Genomic DNA, 21,165 nt, shown 5'->3' with positions numbered 1-21,165 from the left:
GTTATGAAAGTTTTTGATCTGGTTGACTTCAAACGTTTTCTAGCAAGCTTCAAAACCTAAAGTACCTCCAAAATCTGAAAAAGAGAATGATCCCATGCGAACACCTGAAGCTCTGCCTGAAGAAAAGAAGATTGAGTATCGATTGTTAAAGGAAGAGATTGCCAAGTAAGTAGCATTTTATGTAGTTTGCTTTAAAGGTGTGTGCTGTTTGCAACACTTAATCTGGATAGAGTTTATTGGCATTGGGAAATGAAAATGATGCTTTTATCCAAGATGAAGAATTAATGTTTTTATAAGTTGAACAGAAGGTGGAGCCAGATGATCATCTATAAACTTGAATGCAGTCACTAATGTGCTGAGATACAGACAGCCTAGAAATAGATAAATGCTGTTATAAGGAGAACTACACCATTAGCTTTGCATGCATATTGGTCATCATTGTTATTAGTCAGTGTTAGTCACTTAATATTTTTACATTATTTTATGAAAAAGAATACATCTTTAAAAAATAATTTCAGTTCTTCAGGGAATAATTTATCAACCTTTATTATTTTAGTCGTGAGAAACAGCGTTTAATTAAATCAGATCAACTGAAGACAAGCTCATCATCCCCAGCAAACTCTGATGTAGAAATTGATGGGATTGGCAGGATAGCATTGGTTACTAAGCAGGTTACAGATGCAGAAGCAAAGCTTAAAAAACATAGGTAAGTCTCATTATCTGGTTATACTGCATGTATCAAAATGTTCTATATCAGAAGGATGTATTTTTGTGCTGTGTGTCAATAATAAGTACACTGTATGATTACTAATCCTTTCATACTTGGTAGACCTAGAGAGGCTATCATTTTGTGGAATTGTCCATTTACAGTACATAAAGTAATAGTATTAATATTTAAACAAAAATACCAAGACTTCAAAAGAGTTTTCTTTAGATTTATGTATGGCCTATTCATTGCTAAAATGAAACTCTTTGTTTTGTAATTTTCTTTAAAACCTCTGGCATGTTTTTAGAAACACCTTTATTGGAAGCATATTTTTGTTGTTAAAGGTAGACTTAATTGTTTGGAATAAGTCATTACTTAATGTGTTCAGTAAGACACATGGTCAAATATTGTATTATTATAAAGACTATGATATGCAATAACCTTAAGATGTATCCAGAGTGTTATATGCAGTAACATTAAGACGTATTAAGACTCATAGATGAAATACTGTGGTGACCATGAATCTTTAAGGAAATGGTATGGTATGTATATTTTAAAGGAAATTAAAATAAATTCATTTAGATTCTGTTTCTTTAATAACTTTCATAAATGAAAAGATTTTTTAAAATTGTCTTTCTAGTCATCCTCTTTATCACATATTTATCACATATCCTCTGTCTTTATGATTCATTCTAGATGTCAGTTGTTGTGACTATTTGAAATATGGTGTCTTTCTGGGAAAGATGCTTTTTTTTTTTTTTAGCATAATATTCAGTAGTTGAAAAGATGGAAATCTGTATCCATAAATTTGTCTTTCTGTCCTGATTTATACTGCTTAAGTTCACACTTGTAAGTTAAAATTAAATGTGCTTATTTATGTTTATTAGATGTTTATTTGTGTGTTTATTAGGAACATTATAAATGAAACCAACATAAGGATTTTCTGTCTTAAGTCCTGGTTTTTCAGGAGTTATTTAGGGCTATGTTGAAATTTACTGTTGATAGCTTTTCAGCTATAATTCACATTACTCAGACTTGTAAATTCCCTGGTGGTCCAGTGGTTAGAACTCTGTGCTTTCATTCCTGAGGGTCCAGGTTCAATACCTGCTGTGGATGTGGAACTAAGATCCCATAAACCAAATGGTGGAGCCAGGAAAAGAGTAACCCTTAGTTGCTTTCATAAAATTTAGCAGTGTGTATCTGAATACTTTTGTGATTGATGAATATGAAAATATTTATCCTTTTAAATATTTACCTCTGTATCATGAACATAATTTTAAAAATGAGCTGTTACTTTGTAAATTTTTTATTCTGATGATTAACGTTAGTCCACTAGTTTAGAAAAACATTAATAATTTTGTTATTTCCCAATTAGGATTCTCTTGATGAAAGATGAATCTGTTTTAAAGAATCTAGTACAGCAAGAAGCTAAGAAGAAAGAATCTGTTCGAAATGCTGAAACAAAAATTACAAAACTTACAGAGCAGCTTCAGGCAACAGAGAAAATTCTCAGTGTCAACAGAATGTTTTTGAAGAAGCTTCAGGAACAGGTAGTGTTCTTTTTTAATTCAAATATTGTAGTCTTGTGTTTACTACACATTTTTATGGGCCAAATTTTTAGTAAAACCATAAAGCCATCAAAATATATAACCTATATATTGTTCTTCATTGAGACATAATGTTAACACATTTTAAATTTTCAGTTGAATACCCTAAAGCTATTATGTTTAAGAAGGTATTGCCTCTCCTAAGATTTACATTTTCAGAATTACCCTTTATTTCAGATTCACAGAGTTCAACAACGCATTACAATTAAGAAAGCTTTGACTCTGAAGTATGGAGAAGAACTTGCTCGGGCAAAGGCAGTGGCTAGTAAAGAAATAGGAAAACGTAAACTGGAACAAGATCGCCTTGGAGTAAGTTGTTGGTAGAAATATTTTATGTTTGAAAAGGAGAAGGTTTTAATAATTCTTTTGGGGGTAAAAGATGGATGAAAAATTCAAGGTTTTCCCCTGCGTATTCAAAGAGAGTAAGATTAAAGCTTTGTTTTTAAATGACAGCCACACTTTTGGAAGCTTATTTTTTTATTTTTATTGTTTGTTTTTTATACACCACAAATTAACTAGCAAATCTGTTGGAGGCTTTTGTTAAACTGTTTTATTCTTGTTATTGACTTAGTTTTATAATGTTGGCATTGTTGGGATAGCACAATTATCTTAAGAAAAATTGTTTATAAAATCATAGCAATATAAAATATTGATATCATTTTCCCCCCAGCCAAACAAAATGATGAGACTGGACAATTCTCCAATATCAAGTCCAAGAAGGCATTCAGCAGAACTAATTGCTATGGAAAAAAGACGGTTACAAAAGCTAGAATATGAATATGCCCTGAAAATTCAGAAACTAAAAGAAGCCAGGGCCCTAAAAGCAAAGGAACAACAAAACATTGCTCCACTTGTGGAAGAAGAACCTGAATTTTCTTTACCTCAACCCTCACTTCATGATCTGACTCAAGATAAATTAAGTCTGGACACTGAAGAAAATGATGTTGATGATGAGATTCTGTCTGGTTCAAACAGAGAAAGAAGAAGATCTTTCTTAGAATCCAATTCTTTTACTAAACCTAACCTTAAGCACACTGATACACCTAACAAAGAATGTATAAACAAACCTACTAAGAATACAGTAGAAAAACCAGAACTTTTTCTAGGGTTAAAAATCGGTGAATTGCAGAAATTATATTCAAAAGCTGACAGCTTAAAACAACTGATTTTAAAAACCACCACAGGCATTTCAGACAAGGTTTTGCATGGTCAGGTAACTGAACATTTCATATTCTTAATGAAATCTAGAATTCAGCCTAGCCCTATTTGCCTTTTGAAATTGCTGTTTTCTTTTGCAGGAGATTTCTGTGGATGTGGATTTTGTGACAGCACAGAGTAAAACAACAGAAGTGAAGCCATGTCCATTCAGACCCTACCACAGTCCCCTTCTAGTTTTTAAATCTTACAGGTATAGAAGAAAGATTCAGTAAGCTTGAGTTTCAGGATTGCTCCTTGTTCTTAATAATATCTTAATCTTTAATGTTTGATGACAATGAAAAAAATTGAGTCACAATCACTCAAAAAACAAGCTCGTCATTTTAGGAGATAAAAAATTTAGGTGCTTTGTTGTAGGACTTGAACCAAACAGGAACTAAGAGTTAACTCACACTTGGGTTTATTAATTCTTATCAAATACTAATTTCTGGTTACTGATGGAATTGTGAAGAATTCTGAATTACTATCTGTTAAGGATTTTAAGAAAAGTAACTGAGAGAGATTCTTATGTGAATTTTTAATTTTGCTTTTTAATTATACTATTTAAGGAATACATTAGCTAGCTTTCATAAAATTGATTTGACATTTTCAGATGATTAACTTGGCCAGGTTGTGTGTGTGTGTTTTTTTTTTTTTGAGACTCTTTAGAAGCTGTGTAACCGTTAAATTGATATGATTTTATTAGAATCTGTGAAACTGTTAAATTGGTATGATTTAATCATAAAATTGCAAAGCACCTACCAGGTAGTATAGACTTTTTCTTTGGTTTTTTGGGTGGCTGGTAATATGTAGAAGAAATACCAGTGTTATATAGCATTTTATTATGTGGTAAGAAAACACTACTTTAAAAACACTAGGATATTTTTGTTTTTTGTTTTCTATTTCAGATATTTTATGTCCTGAGTGTAGAAGTAGTTTGTCCTTATGACTTGATATTCTGGTTGTTTTCTAGAGTTAATTTTAGTATTAAGTAATTAAATAGTAAACTCAAAGTATAGACACTTTAATTGAGAAAGAAAAAAATGAAAAAATTTAAAATTTGCTGAGGACTGTTTATGGAGCATCATAATGTGCCTCTCTTCTTAGATTTAGTCCATACTATCGAACCAAGGAAAAACTTCCCCTAAGCTCAGTATCATACAGTAATATGATCGAACCGGATCAGTGTTTCTGCCGTTTTGATTTAACAGGAACATGTAATGATGATGATTGTCAGTGGTGAGTAGTTTTTATTTGTGAATATTTTATAGTTTAAAAGCCAGTCTTGGTCATTTAGCTTTGATATATACATGATTATCTTTTCTGTGTTGTTATTTTATTTTAGGCAGCATACACAAGACTATACACTTAGCCGAAAACAGCTATTCCAGGATGTTCTCTCATATAATCTGTCTTTGATTGGTTGTTCAGAAGGAAGCACTGATGAAGAAATTGCTGCTGCAGCAGGTTTTAAAGACCTCTTGTTTCCCAAATGAAAATTGAATTTAGGCAATTTAAATGTTTTATATTCAGTTGTTGATATCTTTAAATAGCTATAAAAATTCAGTACAGTTATCTGTGACACCTTATCTAGATCTGCTCTGTCGAGTACAGTAGTCACTAAAATAAAAATTCACTTCCTCAGTCACTCTAACCACATTTCAAGTGCTTAGTAGCCACTCTTGAGCTTAGTCGTGGTCAGTAGCTTACCAGTAAGACAGTGCAGATGTGGCACATTTCCATTATTGTAGGAAATTCTTCACAGAGCTCATCTAACTATTTCAGTTTAAAAAGAGTATGTTAACATGGTTGTTAGAACTTTTACTGAGATTTAAAAATAGACTCTTTTTACTCCTTTTAGAAATAGAGGGGATTGGAAGTTGAGATGACTGTAGGTTCAAATTCTACAATGAAGTAAAAAAGAAGTTTATACAGTTTGACATTGTAGAAAACGTAGATTACTGCCAGACATTGTGTGTAAATATTGTTAAGCTTTTCCCCAGATTTAGCGCCAAATAAGTCTTTTGGAAGTAAGGAAATTGATCTTTGTTAAATTCAGTATAATCACAATTCTTAGTGATTGTAACAAAACAATCTGTTTAGTCATTCCTAATTAATGACCTTAATTTTCACTTGTTTAGGTTGCTTACTTTTTTTTCAACCCAAATTGGGGTGCATGATATGGTAGGGTTTGCTGTATTAGTTGAGATAATGTAGGCCTTGCCCTTTAGAAGCCATAGATGTTTTTGACTAGTACCTTTAATTTTTAAACTATTCTTTTGTTCATACTCTTTAATTAGCCTCATCTCCGTAATCTGTGTTTTTTATACTTTTTATGAAGATAACATTGTTCTAATTTCAGAAAAATATGTTGAGAAACTTTTTGGAGTAAACAAAGATCGAATGTCAATGGACCAGATGGCTGTTCTCCTTGTGAGCAATATCAATGAAAGTAAAGGCCATAGTAAGTATATGTATCTGTGTCTCACACAAAAGGACCTTATAGTTTATGAGAACAAATTTTTGGCATTATATAAAAAATATATTTATCGTTTCTGAGTAACATGATAGAATAAATTTAGCTCTTATTGAGCACTGTTTAGTTATTTTTCAGAACTATAAAAGACTAGTTCTGTTAACAGTCTTCTATCTACTTTAGCACCTCCATTTACAACCTACAAAGATAAAAGAAAGTGGAAGCCAAAGTTTTGGAGAAAACCTATTTCAGAGAACAATTTCAGTAGTGATGAGGAACAGTCTACAGGACCAATTAAGTATGGTAAGAAGTAATGTAAGATCCAGAATCATGAAATTGTGGTGTCATTTCTTTGTCTAACACTTTGCTAATCTTTTGATATAATCTGTGAATGCATGCTCAGTTGTTCAGTTGTGTCTCGCTCTTTGCGACCCCATGGACATGGTCCCCATGGACAGAGCCCCTGCCAGGCTTTTCTGTCCATGGAATTCTCCAGGCAAGAATACTGGAGTGGGATGCCATTTCCTCTTCCAGGGGATCTTTCCGACTCAGAGATCGAACCTGTGTTTCCTGCATCTCCTGCATTGGCAGGCGGGTTCTTTACCACTAGCTCCACCTGGGAAGCCCCTTGGTATAATCTACTAGCCTTTAAAATTTTTTCATTTTTAAAAAGCAGTGATGCTGCTTGGTGTTTAAGGCAATTAGTTCTTCCTTATGCAAGACTACCCCTTATATTGCAGGAATGTTGTTCCATGACCCATGTTCAGTAAATGCAAGGATCACCCTTTGGTAAATGTGAAGGCTTTAAATATTGCTAAACCTACTTGAGTGGGGAGACTGCTCCCATTTGAGAACTACTGCCTGGCCTATGTCCTTGAGAACAGGCATCCTATTTTGTTTAATCTTTGATGAGTCTGTGTTTTCTGACATACAGTAGGCTCACAGAATGAATTAATTAAATGAGTGAACAAAGTAATGTATGAATGAGTGCTTTACTGTCAAGCACATCTTACATTATAACCTCAGATTTTCATAATTATGTACTATTTGTAGATTAGAAGATGTGCTCCTTAGATCTGTGGATTAGAGAAATTGTGAGGCTAACTTACTTTTCCTTATAGCCTTCCAGCCAGAGAACCGAATAAATGTTCCAGCTCTGGATACAGTTGTCACTCCGGATGATGTCAGATACTTTACAAATGAGACTGATGACATTGCTAATTTAGAAGCAAGTGTGCTAGAAAATCCTTCTCATGTACAACTTTGGCTCAAGCTTGCATACAAGTACTTGAACCAAAATGAGGGGTAGGTCTCCTTCTAATCTTTGTGTAAGCTGTTGCACTTTTATATTCTTATGTTTGAGGTTTATTTCCTCTCTGGTAATCAGGTTTCCCTCCTAGTATCAGTGGAGCCTTTGTTTTTTGACAAAGCGTAAAGTACTTAATTGTTTAAAAGCTGTTAGAAAAAGTTTAAGATTACATCTTGAGTTATGTGCATGGCTCAGTGTATGGATAATAATTTAGCTACAATCTTTAACTTAAGTAGGCTACTTCAAAGTAGTATCAGTTAAAACAGTAAATTCTGAGCAGTCCAAGAATTAATCATTGCATTTTTTAATAAGTCAGGTAGTCGTGGTCTCTTAATAAAATTTTGGTAAAGTCACAGTGTAACAGGTTAAATTTTAGGTTAATTATCATTTAGAGATTTAAAGGTTGTCTAAGAACCTCTAAATTCTGGTGGACTGACTTTCTGTGTCAGTGTTACATTATGTATATTCACATAAGATAAATATTAATTTATCTCAAAAATGACAACTCCTATTACATAATTATGTTTTCTGACTCCTACTTATTGATAGGATTGCAGAAATAATCTTTTATGACCAGGAGTAATATTTATTGCTATACTTTTGAAATAGGTGTATTTTTTTTAAAGGCTGCTTTATCTAAAAACTTTTTTAAGGTAGCAGTACAAAATGCTAGTATATCACACATACCTGAATATGGTGCTTTTTAACTTGCTTTGTGTGTCATTTTCATGTTAATGGTATAAGTTAAAGTGTTTTCTTTTCTGACTCATTTATTAAATGAAGGTCCAAAAACTGTACATTATTTTATGAATAGGATCATGAGAGACAATTTTCTTCTCCAAGAGACAGCAAGCCCTTGACTGTTGAAAAGAACTATTATATTGAAAGCCTTGATTATTTTGTGCTGGTAGTAGCTGGCCTTGAGAATTGTTTAACTTTTCCCATTCCCAGACCACTGTAAATCATGACATATTGCTAAATATGGACAGAAAGCACATTTGAAGTTGATGATCTAATGGCTTTACACCACCATATTTTTATCTGGTAAATGCACATTGAATATGCACTTAAAAAGAAATTGTTGGCTTTATGGGAAAATTAGGACATTTTTGGACAAATGTGATACAAAATTTTAATCTACTTCTCTTTATCATAGGTAATTCTAGCTTCTTGGTAGGTTCTAATAGAAAATGGAATTTAAAAGTTGACTTATTAGACTAGACTGATTTAAAAAGTATTTTCAGGCATTAAAAAAGATGCTCCTCCTTTTCTTTCAAATATGTAGGCTGTGTTCAGAGTCCTTGGATTCTGCTTTAAATGTTCTGGCTCGAGCTTTGGAAAACAACAAAGACAATCCAGAAATTTGGTGCCATTATCTCAGATTGTTCTCAAAAAGAGGAACCAAGGAGGAGGTACAGGAAATGTGTGAAACAGCTGTTGAATATGCTCCTGATTATCAAAGTTTTTGGACTGTGAGTAGAAACAATAAAGTTGTGTGTGTGTGTGCATTATCATATAATTCTTCAGGCCATCTTAAATATTGATGTGTAACTTCATAGATTATTTGTTTTGTCAGCATACAGATATAATAATAAGCTTACTTTCACTGTCTAGTAACCTTAAAACCACTTCTCTGGGTCCAGATTAATTTAAACTTAAAAAAAGTCAGTATTTAGTGAAGAGGTGTTTTTTTATTGTTGTTGTTTACTTTATTGGTAATGAAAAAAGATAAACATTTTAAAGCATTTCACACTTACCTATTCATAAGCAATTTTATTTGGGACAAATTAAGTAAATTTTTGCTAAGTACCTGAAAATAATTAAAAAAAACTTTTTATGCTTATGTAACATTTTCATGAAGGCCAGAAAACATTTTGGTCTTTTTATTATGTTCTCATTACTTATGAAAATAATCTGTAAATCATACTAATATCGAACCTTGCCAAATTAAAAAGATTTGGTGACAAAGTTTTTCATTCTCTGAGAAAATGGGATGTTGCCTACCTATGCTTAAAATCATAATTAATCCACTTGTAAATATTCATTGATACGTGAAGTTTTACTAGCTGAACTCAGGAATTATTAGACTCAGATAAGCCTTCATATAAGCCTATGGCTGTCAGATCTGTTATTTGCTTGCTAACTGAAGTTCAGAACAGACAGACTTGGATGACATGACACCCTTAGTGAATGAACATGCCACTTTCTTATTCCCCCAACTCAGTGAACGGATTCAGACAGTGAGAAATGCTTGAGTTTAACCTGAAGCTTTATATAAAAATTAATGCTGTTGATCAACTCAGGTTACAGTGTGTAATGTTTTTCCTGAAGTTGTTTGGTCTTTAAAGGACTTCTTAATTCTTGCAGTTATTTTGTCACGTATTTCTTATATGAATGTTATTCTCGAAATTTTTATACAGTCACACACCTGAGCAGTGCAAATTGTATGTGGTCATAAACACATGAGCTTTTGAAGATCCACTGTGGTCTTGCTGCCATCTATTTATTGATTCAATCAAAGGTGAAATGGCTTCAGTGATAATTCTAACAGTATATCTCTGTTGTTTTAGTTGTCATCCGATTCCAGTATCCAACTTAGTACTGGAAGATGGGTTTATACATATTTGTAATTATCCTTTTTGCAGAAATTGAATTTTTAATATATGACAATTTCTTAGTGAAATGTGAAAAATATGTAGTATTAGATATTCTTGTGAAGCAGGACTAATCATATGAAATCCCTTTGGACAGTTTCTGCACCTGGAAAGCACCTTTGAAGAAAAAGATTACGTATGTGAGAGAATGGTGGAGTTTCTCATGGGAGCAGCCAAGAGGGAAGCATCAGATACTCTGTCCTTTCAACTTTTAGAGGCTCTTTTGTTTAGAGTTCAGCTGCACATATTTACTGGAAGATGCCAAAGTGCACTTGCAATTTTACAGGTAAGCATTTATTACAGCATTTAATGACATTCTAAATCTTTGCCACTTTTTAGTAAGTTGTGTGAATTTGGGCAAGTTTGTGACTGTTTCCTCCTTTGCTTATTTAGTAGGGATAAAATCTTTAGAACAGTCTTTAGAATATTTATGAGGTTTAAATGAAAATAATAATTGTTGAGTACCCCCCAGAATAAACTTCAATATTCTGGAGATTCACACCATTAAGGGGATTAGTCCATAATGAAAATCTTCTATATGGGTGTGGTGGGGTTTTTTTGTTTGTCATTTTTATTCTTACTAGATTTTGAATATTAAGACACTTTAAATATATAAATAAATTTAACCTTTTCATTAATTATGTCATAAACCTTAGTATAGTGAAACCTATGTTAATCTGTTACTGATCTCTCTAAAGAGTTTTTTCATTTAAAAAATTGGTGACTATCAAAAATTGGACTTAGCTGTTTAAGAATCATGCCAAAGAAATAAAACACTTCTAATCTTCTTTGCCTTTGCAGTTGAATCTTATTAGGAATATTTTAAAAAACACCTTCAGATTATTTTTCCATTTTACCTAGAATGCATTGAAATTGGCTACTGATGGAAGAGTAGCTGAATACCTTAAAACAAGTGATCGATGTTTGGCATGGCTGGCCTACATACATCTTATTGAATTCAACATCCTTCCTTCAAAATTTTACGATCCATCTAATGCCAATCCTTCAAGAATTGTTAACATAGAACCATTTGTAATGCCGTGGCAAGCAGTTCAAGATGTAAAGACTAATCCTGACATGTTGTTTGCAGTATTTGAAGGTAAGTATAAATGTTTATAAATTATTTAGAACATCAGCTTATTGCTTATTATGATTCTTCATAATAAAGTGAAACAAATTTATGTATTGCAAATTGTAGTTTTATTTCTTTTTTTAAAATATTTACTTTATTTTTGGCTGTGGCAGGTCTTTGTTGCTGCACGCAGGCTTTCTCTAGTCGCAGTGAGTGGGGGCTACTCTTGGTTGAGGTGTGCGGCCTTCAGCAGTTGTGGCACATGGGCTTAGTTGCTCCTGCTGCATGTGGCATCTTCCTGAACCAGGGGTCAAACTGGTGTCCCTTGCATTGCCAGGTAGATTCTTAACTGCAGGACCACCAGCGAAGCCCCTGTAGTTTAATTATATAAATGCTTTAAAGATTAAATCAGATAAGGTGAGCATGGTCATGTGTGAAAACCAGAAACTGTACGACATTACATAGGTTTTCTGATTACGGCAAAGGGTTTCAGCTAAGCATGTAAATAATACAGCATGTTTACATAGGTTTAGTGAGTTGATTGAGTCACAGAACCAGGTAAATTTTGTAAAGCAATCTATCAATGTGAAAGTTAAAAGATAATACCTTATTTTTTCAAGTAGTTAGTATTTTCTCCCTCAATCAGTTGAGTTTGATTCCTCTCTGTACTAACCAAAGTATCTGCTTTGAAATAATAAGATACAAAGTCTGTTCCCTTCTAATAAGAAGTATATAGCCTAGTCAGAAGATAAAATCTATACATATAACATCAATCAACATATGAGAAGTATGACAGTCTCAGCATATAGTCTAAATTCTGTGCTTAGAAAAGAGGCTGAGATCTGTGATTTAGAGAATTACATGGTACAGGCCATAAACCTAAAGGGAAGAGGTTATTGCAGGTTGGCACGATCAAGTATGTCTTCATAGAACAGTTAGGACTTGGACCTGCACTTTGGAGCTTGATTATGATGTGACTGACATAATGAACCTCATTCTCGAAGCTGGGATTCTGTTTTATTTCTGTTTCTCAAGGGCCTGTAATGTCTGGCAGCATATTGAGTGCTTAGTAAATGTTCATTGAATAAACCAGGGAAGAAAAAAGTAAAAGAAGGACACTCCTATTAGGGGAAGTAAGTAAACAAAAAGCAACAAGTAGATAAGAATTGGTGCAATGTATTTAAAGAGAAATTAGAAGATGGAAGAGTCCTTATCAAAATGAGTTGTGATGTTTAATTGCTAAGTCGTGTCTGACTCTTTTGCAATCCCATGGACTTCAGCCTGCCAGGGTCCCTCTGTCCATGGTATTTCCCAGGCAAGAACACTGGAGTGGCTTGCCATTTCCTTCTCCAATCAAAGGGAGACTTTTGTGATAAAGAATAGTAGGAATTAAACTAGATAAGTGGAATGATACTAGGTTTCCAAGAACTTTGTGTGGTAGGTTTGATGGCAATAGAGAATCTTAAAGAAAGAATGTGCTGGAGAGAAATGATACCAAAGGTAGGAAAACCAACCAGAAGCCAATCTCCATAACTGAGGTGTTAAAAGAAAGTAACCTGGAAAAGAGTATTTATTGGAGATATCTAAGAGACAGATTAAATATCAGGGAAGAAGAGAAAAAATAGTCAAAGATGATTTCAGGGTTTTGAGACCAGGAAAAGGAAAGTATGCTGATAGAAAACCGGTGAATTGGAAAGACTGCTAGTAAGAGTGTGAATGATAATCGGTGTCACTGATAATTGGTCACCCAAGTAGAAAGTCTTGTTGCTAGAAGGAGACAAGGAAGTATACCTTACATGGACAGTTATGGAGAGAAATGGATTTAAAAGTTATCAACATAGAAATTATTGTATTATGTAGTATTTTGCAATTTTTAATGTGCTCCCACAGTAAGTTATTCAGTAGTTGAATGAGACCAAGAGAAAATACAATCTTTTAGAAGCAGAAGCAAGCAGAAATTAAGAAGAAGAACATTATCATATACTAATATAAAGATAGATTTGTTTAGATAGGATACTTACAAGCTAACTTCATAAGTGCTATTTCAGAGTGGCTTTCACTTAGCAAATCTGAGTAGTTTAGCTTAGCAAATCTGCTAAGTTTAACCTAGCAAATCTGAGAAGTCATATCACTATTGGGCAAGAAGGAAATGGTGACAGTGGTGCACAGTGAAACAATGGAGGACTATTCTCTAAGAAGCAGATCAAGTAAAGGATTCTTTATAAAGGGAAAAGTGTTCTGAAAGAATAAAGAAGAATTGTATAAATCTTAATTATGCTGAATTGGTTCATAGTGCTTTTCACGTCTTAAAAAAAAGATAAGGAAAGGGTTAACCATGATAGAAAACTGGGGGGAAAATATCAAGTTTAGGGGGATATATTTAAATGACTGTAGATTATCAGAGCAAGGCCTCTTGAAGCAGGTGAGAGAAAGATGAGAAGATAATTGATTCTTTAATTTTCTTGATATAGTTTTTCGAGACTCTAATATAAATGCAAAGATATATATTTAGATGCAAGAGCTAACAATGGATGTTTTATTCTTAACAGGAAAGTGAGGATAAGAGATCAGTTTTAGGAGTCTGGAGATAATCTGAAATATCTCCTTCAGGTGAAAGCCAGGAGCTTAATAAAGGTGAATAAGATATGGTCAAACAAAAGAAGAAAAATTGATTTTGTATTTGATTCATGTTTTTGTGATGTTTTTGGGTAGATGCGGTGAAAGCTTGCACAGATGAGAGCCTTACTGTTGAGGAAAGAGTAGAGACCTGTGTCCCACTTTACACTAACATGATTGTTCTGCACCAGCTTCTTGAGAGGTAAAACTTAATTGACAAGCAGTTAACCTCATATTAAAAATCAGTTTTTCATGTGTTAATATGTGTGTTTTTCTTGTGAAGGTATGAGGCTGCAGTGGAGCTTTGTAAATGTTTATTGGAATCATGTCCCATGAACTGCCAGTTGTTGGAATCCCTTGCTGCTTTATATTTGAAAATGAATCAGCAGGACAAAGCCAGGGCAGTGTGGGTTACTGCATTTGAAAAAAGTCCTCAGAATGCAGAGGTTTTTTATCATACATGCAAATTCTTCATCTTACAGGTAAAGAAAAAAGAAAAAATTCTTTGTTTTTCATAATTCTTAAATATGATGTTTTTGTTTCACATTCATTTGTCCTTTAAGATGTTTCAGGCATCAGGCTCTCCGGGATGTTTTACTGATTGTCTGCTCTTTGCAAACTGTGTTAGGTATTCCTTCTCTTTCTTCCAGTATACTCCATCCATAGTTCAGCCATTGTATCACATTGTGAATTTGCTTACGGCTACTTTATATACTATACTAAGAACTCCTAGAGGGGAAAGAGCTCCCCTACTCCTCACCTAGCACAGAGCCAAACATGTAATAGAGCTTAGTGGGTAATTGGTGAAATTGGTGAATGAAATTTGCTTGTGGTATATTGGATGTTAAGCTGTTTATTGGTTAGTTCAGTTTGGAAATCAAAATACAAAAGTCATCTCTACCTCCACCTACTCAAAAAACTTAATCTACTCATTATTTTGGGGGTGATGTTGATGGTGGGGCTTTTTCTCCCTTGAAAAATTTTAATTAGACATTGTAAGCCTAATGTATATCTCTCCTCCCTCTTTTAAAAATAGAATCGAGGAGATAATCTTCTTCCATTTTTGCGGAAGTTTATTGCATCCTTCTTTAAACCTGGGTTTGAGAAGTATAGTAACTTGGATCTGTTTCGGTAAGTTTGTAGAAGACTGAGAAATGGTGTAGCTTAGTGGAAAGACTACCAGTTTTTGGTGGATTGATTATATTTTAGATTAGATTTTTTTTTTTAAGATACTTGAATACCCTCTTATAGATCTGTTACAAGAGCAATAAAACTTAGTAAAAATGGACACAAAATGTAAAATGCTTTATTCTCTGTATTAAGAACACTTACAAAGGAAGTTTTGTATTAACACTATGGTGATCCATTCTGCTTTTAATTATTGTCATTGTTAACTTTAGCACTTAATACTATATCAACAAACTATCCTGAGATAATCTCAGTGATTTATGGAAAAATAAATTTCAAATTATTGGATTGGTGACTTAAAGTGAATCTAAATAATATGCCTTTTTGAAAAAAAATTCTGAAGACGACTACTTCAACTTCTGAAAGGTTGTTGAGTTAGAGCCTTTAGTGAAGTTTCTTTTCAACCATCACTCTCTCAGTAGCTTATCGAGAATTCTGTATTTACTGCCTTTATTTGCTTCCCTGTGAATTCTTGTTCTAACAACAATAAGAGGCCACAGCACATCATATGGGGTGGGTTTTTTGGAGGCTTTTAAAAAGTTCTCTTTTATTCTTCCTCCTCATCTCTCAGTAGGATCAGCAGACTTTTTTCCTTAAGGGCCAGATACTAAATATTTTAGACTTGCAAGCCATATGGCCTGTCACTACTAGTCAGCCTTGCTTTTATAACAGGAAAGCAGCCATCGACAGTATATAAATGAATGGGCATTGCTATGTTCCAATAAAAGTTTATTTATGAAAATGGATGTAGTTTGCTGAGCATAAGTAAAATAGCATTGAAAGGAAAATATCATGATACAACTTTATTATTTTACGTTAGGAAGAGCTGAGAGAAGGAAGGTCTAAGCTGAGTATCTCCTAAAAAGTATTCCTATAGAAAATACTGAGTAAAGGTAAAGTCTTGGATTTATATGTGCAAGTCTAATGCTTGCATGCAGTTTTCTTTTCTTAGGTACCCCCTTCCCTGCATCCTACCCCTCAGTATCGTAATGTTATATGAAAACATATTTTCAAAAATAACCCACATTTTGTTAAGTCAGTGGTTTATCTGCCGTAGATTTTGAAATTTGACAAAAAAAGTTTGGGGTCACTATTCTTTACCAGACTTGAGTCTTTTCTTCTGTCCTCTGAGAGTTGCCAGTTTATTGACATCATGATTTTAGTACTCTTCCTAAAGGTCTTTCTGCTTTGCTATACCTAGATTGCAATGGCACCCCACTCCAGTACTCTTGCCTGGAAAGTCCCATGAACAGAGGAACCTAGTGGGCTGCAGTCCATGGGGTCGCAAAGAGTCGGACACGACTGAGCGACTTCCCTTTCACTTTTCACTTTCATGCATTGGAGAAGGCAATGGAAACCCACTCCAGTGTTCTTGCCTGTAGAATCCCAGGGACGGGGGAGCCTGGCGGGCTGCCGTCTATGGGGTCACACAGAGTCGGACACAACTGAAGCGACTTAGCAGCAGTAGCAGCGGCATACCTAGATTAACATCTTACAGTTAATTACAAAAGAATAATTTTGTAATAGAGATTACAAAATTACAAAATAGAGATTATTCGGCTTCCCCATGCTGACTTTCTCCCTATTGGAGTTAGATTGCTTTAACATCTCAGAGAATAGGTTAACTTCAAGGCTGAACAAGACTTTTTTAAAACTTGACAATTCTGATTTTCCTTTTGGCATGAAGGTAATTATTTTAGTTTTGAAGAAAATGCTGCCAGTTTGTGCCATGGTCAAAAATGTTGATATCTTCTTGATGTCAGCTTAATAAAGCAGAAATTTATTCTGGGTCAATAAAAATTTGAAAGTGGGCTACCTCCAGATAATCTTCTCATTGTTTACTAAGTCATTTTGCTTAATTAATTTGCTACTGTAAAGGCATAATTCACAGTTCACCAAGAATTATGAGGAAAAAATATCCTGTGCTTAGTTTATGTAGACAATTTGGAGTCCTTCTTTATAGAGTGCATTTCCGTTAACTGAGGAAATCTTTTTTGAGTCAAATATTAAGAGAATGGCAGTAAGTTAGAGAGTGTTCAGCATTGCCATATTTACTGCTGCTGCTAAGTCGGGTCAGTCATGTCTGACTCTGTGTGACCCCATAGACCGCAGCCCAGCAGGCTCCCCCATCCCTGGGATTCTCCAGGCAAGAACACTGGAGTGGGGTGCCATTGCCTTCTCCGGCCATACTTACTAGTATTGATAAAACAAGTTTTTTTGACCACACCACTCGGTATGTGGGAACTTAGCCCCGGACCAGGGATTGAACCCATGCATGCCCTCTGCATTGGAAGCTCAGAGTCTTAACCACTGAACCACCAGGATAGTCCCTGATACAAATATTTTTAATTATTGTAAAAGAGCCAAAGCTTATTAATAGTTGTCAGTGCTCTTAATAGGTTTAAAATATTTTTATTTCATGAGTAGAAATTGTAAAGTACTTAGAACTGTAATATTAGAATTGGAGTCTCATTTCTCTGTGTAACATTTAGTATAAATTTTATGCTGTAAAATGTTGCGTGTCAAATTTAGTATAAAAACAGAGCTAGAAGGAGTAATTTTCATGTGTTTCAAATCATTTTGAAGGTTAGTAGATAACCATAAAAATTAACCTGGGGGTTTCATTCACCTTACTGAAGTTAGTAGGGATTATATTACATACATGAGAGTTGAAGTTATCTTCTCTTACCTCAGTTTTGATGAAAGCTGATACCCTTAGAAGTTAAGTGATTAGCTCATGGTGATACAGGTAGTTATGGCCAAGCTGGGATGATAACTTCTAGATTTACCATTTCTTCCGTGTCTTATGGCTCCCTACTCAATCTTCCCCACCCCAGACCCCATACAGCCTCTCTAATACATTAAAACGTAGCCCCTTGAAATAATTTTTTAAATCCAGTTGGTTGTCCTTGTTGAAATCAGTGTATTTCCTTTAAAAACATTGTTCCTGAAGATGTTGGTAGTGTTATACACACAGATTCAAATATATTGGGGAAAATCTGAATTAGCAAAGTCAAAAAGATAGTTTTTAGTATCCTTTAGTATTGTGGCTTTTTAAGAGCAGACTTTATTTTTCAGTATTTCTCAGTCTTATCTGCAGAAGGCAATGGCAACCCACTCCAGTACTCTTGCCTGGAAAATCCCATGGACAGAGGAGCCTGGTAGGCTGCAGTCCATGGGGTCGAGAAGAGTCGGACACGACTGAGTGACTTTACTTTCACTTTTCACTTTCCTGCATTGGAGAAGGAAATGGCAACCCACTCCAGTGTTCTTGCCTGGAGAATCCCAGGGACAGGAGAGCCTGGCGGGCTGCCGTCTATGGGGTCGCCCAGAGTCGGACACAACTGAAGTGATTTAGCAGCAGCAGCAGCAGCAGTCTGCAGATCATAGACCTCTTTTTGACAAGTGCCTTATAGGCCAATATGTTACAGAAATCACTTTGATATGTCTAAAATTAAGTATAGTGGTATTTGTCTGTATGTATGTTATTTGAGGGAGAAACAGTTTTCAGATAGCAAGTTTTATAACTCGAATTTTGTCTTTACAAGAATGTATAGATTTTGTGGGTAGTCTCATTTGTTCTCTGTTTTTAATTAGATTTCATTAGATGATTATGGTGGTTGTTTAATTTGAGCTAAAGATTTTTAAAAATTTGTTTTAGAAGAGTTAATTAAGTAGGTGGTGGTGGTGGTTTAGTCACTGAGTCATGTTCAACTCTTATTAACCCCATGGACTGTAGCCCACCAGACTCCTCTGTCCATGGGATTTCCCAGGCAAAAATACTGGACCGGGTTGCCATTTTCTTCTCCAGAGAGGTTCTTCCCGACCCAGGAATTGAATTTGGGTCTCCTGCATTGCAGGGAGATTCTTTACCGACTGAGCTACAAGGGAATCCCATTTAAATAGGTAGAAGATAATAAATACATGATGCTAGAGATGTGATCAAAATGATATGATATACACCCCAAAATAAAGTCTCATTACCTTATAAAAATTTTTCAAGGAAATTTTACTTGAAACTGAGGACTTTTTAAAAAGTATTAATAATCCATATATACATAGGCATAATTTTAAAGAGTATGATTTTTTCCCCTCAGATATCTCCTGAATATCCCAGGACCACTTGACATTCCAGCCTGTTTATGTAAAGGAAATTTTGATGATGAAATGTTTAACCACCAAGTTCCTTATTTGTGGCTGATATACTGGTGAGACATCTACTGTGGAGAGAAATGTTGCATACGAGGCTTGCACTTGTTATTTACTACTGAATTACACTATATTAAAATTAACCTGTTGTTAAAATCACTGAAGCAGAATTGAAGGGATGCTAAGGTTTATTCATTATTAAAGAAGATCAAAAGAAGGATTCCATTGTAATAATATCTGTAGTGCTTATACTTTGTCATTCCTTTATCTAATTGAATTGAGCTGTAGACATACAATGTTTTCCTTCATTTTTTAAACAGCCTTTGTCATCCTCTTCAATCAAGTATTAAAGAGACAGTGGAGGCATATGAGGCAGCATTAGGGGTGGCCATGAGATCTGATATAGTGCAGAAGATTTGGATGGAGTAAGTTTAGTTCCTCTTAATAAGAATGGGATTTGAAATAAGGGAAATTGGTTGGGTTTCTTCTTAGAGAATTGCTGACTTAATTATTCTAAATTATAATATTTTTCTTTTGGCAGTTATCTTGTCTTTGCCAATAATAGAGCCGCTGGATCCAGAAACAAAGTCCAAGAATTCAAATTTTTTACTGATTTAGTGAATAGATGTTTGGTTACAGTCCCTGCCCGATACCCCATTCCTTTTAGCAGTGCTGATTACTGGTCCAACTATGAATTTCATAATAGGGTAAGAGCTTAAAACTTTTTTTCTTTAGATATTTGTACAAAAGAAGGGAACTTAAATGATAGCAAAACTCCTGTTTAATATCAGAAGAGCTTTTCTTAGGACCACTTTGCTAGCATTTACTATTATTCTTGACCTTGTTTTCTATTTATCTCTTCAAAGTCTCAAAACAGAGCCCTTTAAAGTTCAGTTAAGATAAATGTGCATATTAATTATGTTCTACTTAAGCAAATTTAACATTGAAGCACAAGTGAAGCAATATTAAGGTTTAATACATATTAAAAAAGAGATCAAAAGAAGTAACTAATAATATCAGTAATATTTTTCTTGAGTAATTGGAAATTTTACTGAATGAAAAATTCTGTAACTTTAAAATGAATAGTAATGTCCTTACATGTTGTAGCTGCCCTTTGTATCAGTATTTTGTCAAGCAAATATAGGCATACATGGGACATAAGAAAACTGAAATCAGATGACGTTTGGAATTTTTAAAATAGAATCTGAATATTGATATATTTATAAGGTCATCATCTTACAGGCAGTGAAGCAAAGTGTTCTTTTAAAATTGTTTTATTTTCAGAGACCCCTATCATTCGGTGCAGTGTAAGCTAAAAGCTCCTGCCTAAAGCTCAGTGTAGACTAAAACATCTCTGTGTTTTATTTATTTTTTTGGTGGGTTGGTTTTGTTGCTAATCAGGATAACCAATTACTATGCTTTGTACTTCTATGCCATTCTTTATCCCAGGATCTCAAACCACTTTATGGACATTAAGTCATTTATACACGGGCATTCCATGAGCAAGATGTGGCAGGTATTATTAGCCCTATGACTTGCCCAGCTATACAGCAAGTAAAGGTAGACTCAGGGATAAAAACCCAGACTCCTGGCTTCTTGTCAGTGTTCTCAGTCCATGGCTGTCATCACTGGATCATATTTCCTAATTCATACTTGGAAAGTCACTAATATAGTTAATGATAGGAACTATAACTCACAGCATCATACATTATTATAATTTATACATTCATGTCTTAAAGACCATTTTATTTTAGTTTTCTCGTTAGAACACATAGGTAATTGGATTTCACATTTTGTCGCATTCCTTTCCCCCCTCAACCTTTACAGGTTATTTTCTTTTATTTGAGCTGTGTTCCAAAGACCCAGCATTCCAAAACCTTGGAACGGTTTTGCTCAATTATGCCAACTAATTCTGGACTTGCACTGAGGTAAGGAAAAATAAAGTTCTCAGTTCAGTTGTATCGGCTCTTCAAAAAAAATGATTCTTGAAGACTTACTAAGAATAGTCTGTTCTTTCACTATTTCCTCATTCCACTTTAATTTCAGAGCTGTTAGCAATAGTTATTCACGTAAAAGTGATTGTAAAAATCTAGTCACTTCAGAAAACTGCAAATTATAAGGGGACAAGAGTGAAAGAGAAAAGCAACCATCCATGTATATTTTAGTTACTATGACTTCATTTAGGTCAGTCATT

At 34.2% G+C, this 21,165-nt stretch overlaps 1 protein-coding gene across 7 annotated transcripts in view; it reads left to right on the top strand.

Annotated features, from left to right (window-relative positions):
- The window catches only part of ZFC3H1 (zinc finger C3H1-type containing), a 50,456-nt gene that overhangs the window by 25,980 nt on the left and 3,311 nt on the right, over positions 1-21,165 (top strand). For 2 of the 7 annotated variants that reach the window (XM_010804736.4, XM_003586031.6), the window contains exons 11-31: positions 44-165; positions 557-706; positions 2,082-2,256; positions 2,491-2,622; positions 2,984-3,526; positions 3,612-3,721; positions 4,615-4,746; positions 4,853-4,974; positions 5,870-5,971; positions 6,167-6,286; positions 7,105-7,288; positions 8,578-8,764; positions 10,044-10,232; positions 10,808-11,045; positions 13,731-13,836; positions 13,918-14,116; positions 14,671-14,765; positions 18,920-19,030; positions 19,292-19,396; positions 19,513-19,678; positions 20,799-20,899. In XM_010804736.4, coding sequence (XP_010803038.1) covers positions 44-165; positions 557-706; positions 2,082-2,256; positions 2,491-2,622; positions 2,984-3,526; positions 3,612-3,721; positions 4,615-4,746; positions 4,853-4,974; positions 5,870-5,971; positions 6,167-6,286; positions 7,105-7,288; positions 8,578-8,764; positions 10,044-10,232; positions 10,808-11,045; positions 13,731-13,836; positions 13,918-14,116; positions 14,671-14,765; positions 18,920-19,030; positions 19,292-19,396; positions 19,513-19,678; positions 20,799-20,899 — 3,389 coding nt within the window. Of the gene's footprint in view, positions 1-43; positions 166-556; positions 707-2,081; positions 2,257-2,490; positions 2,623-2,983; positions 3,527-3,611; positions 3,740-4,614; positions 4,747-4,852; positions 4,975-5,869; positions 5,972-6,166; positions 6,287-7,104; positions 7,289-8,577; positions 8,765-10,043; positions 10,233-10,807; positions 11,046-13,730; positions 13,837-13,917; positions 14,117-14,670; positions 14,766-18,919; positions 19,031-19,291; positions 19,397-19,512; positions 19,679-20,798; positions 20,900-21,165 lie in introns of those variants that run through there. The other 5 variants (XM_059886808.1, XM_059886807.1, XM_059886810.1 and 2 more) reach the window with 4 other exon arrangements.

The sequence above is a fragment of the Bos taurus genome, chromosome 5 (assembly GCF_002263795.3).
Source record: "Bos taurus isolate L1 Dominette 01449 registration number 42190680 breed Hereford chromosome 5, ARS-UCD2.0, whole genome shotgun sequence".
NCBI lineage: Eukaryota > Metazoa > Chordata > Mammalia > Artiodactyla > Bovidae > Bos > Bos taurus.
Note: the sequence above shows the minus strand (reverse complement) of the source record. Positions and strands in the feature narration are given on the sequence as shown.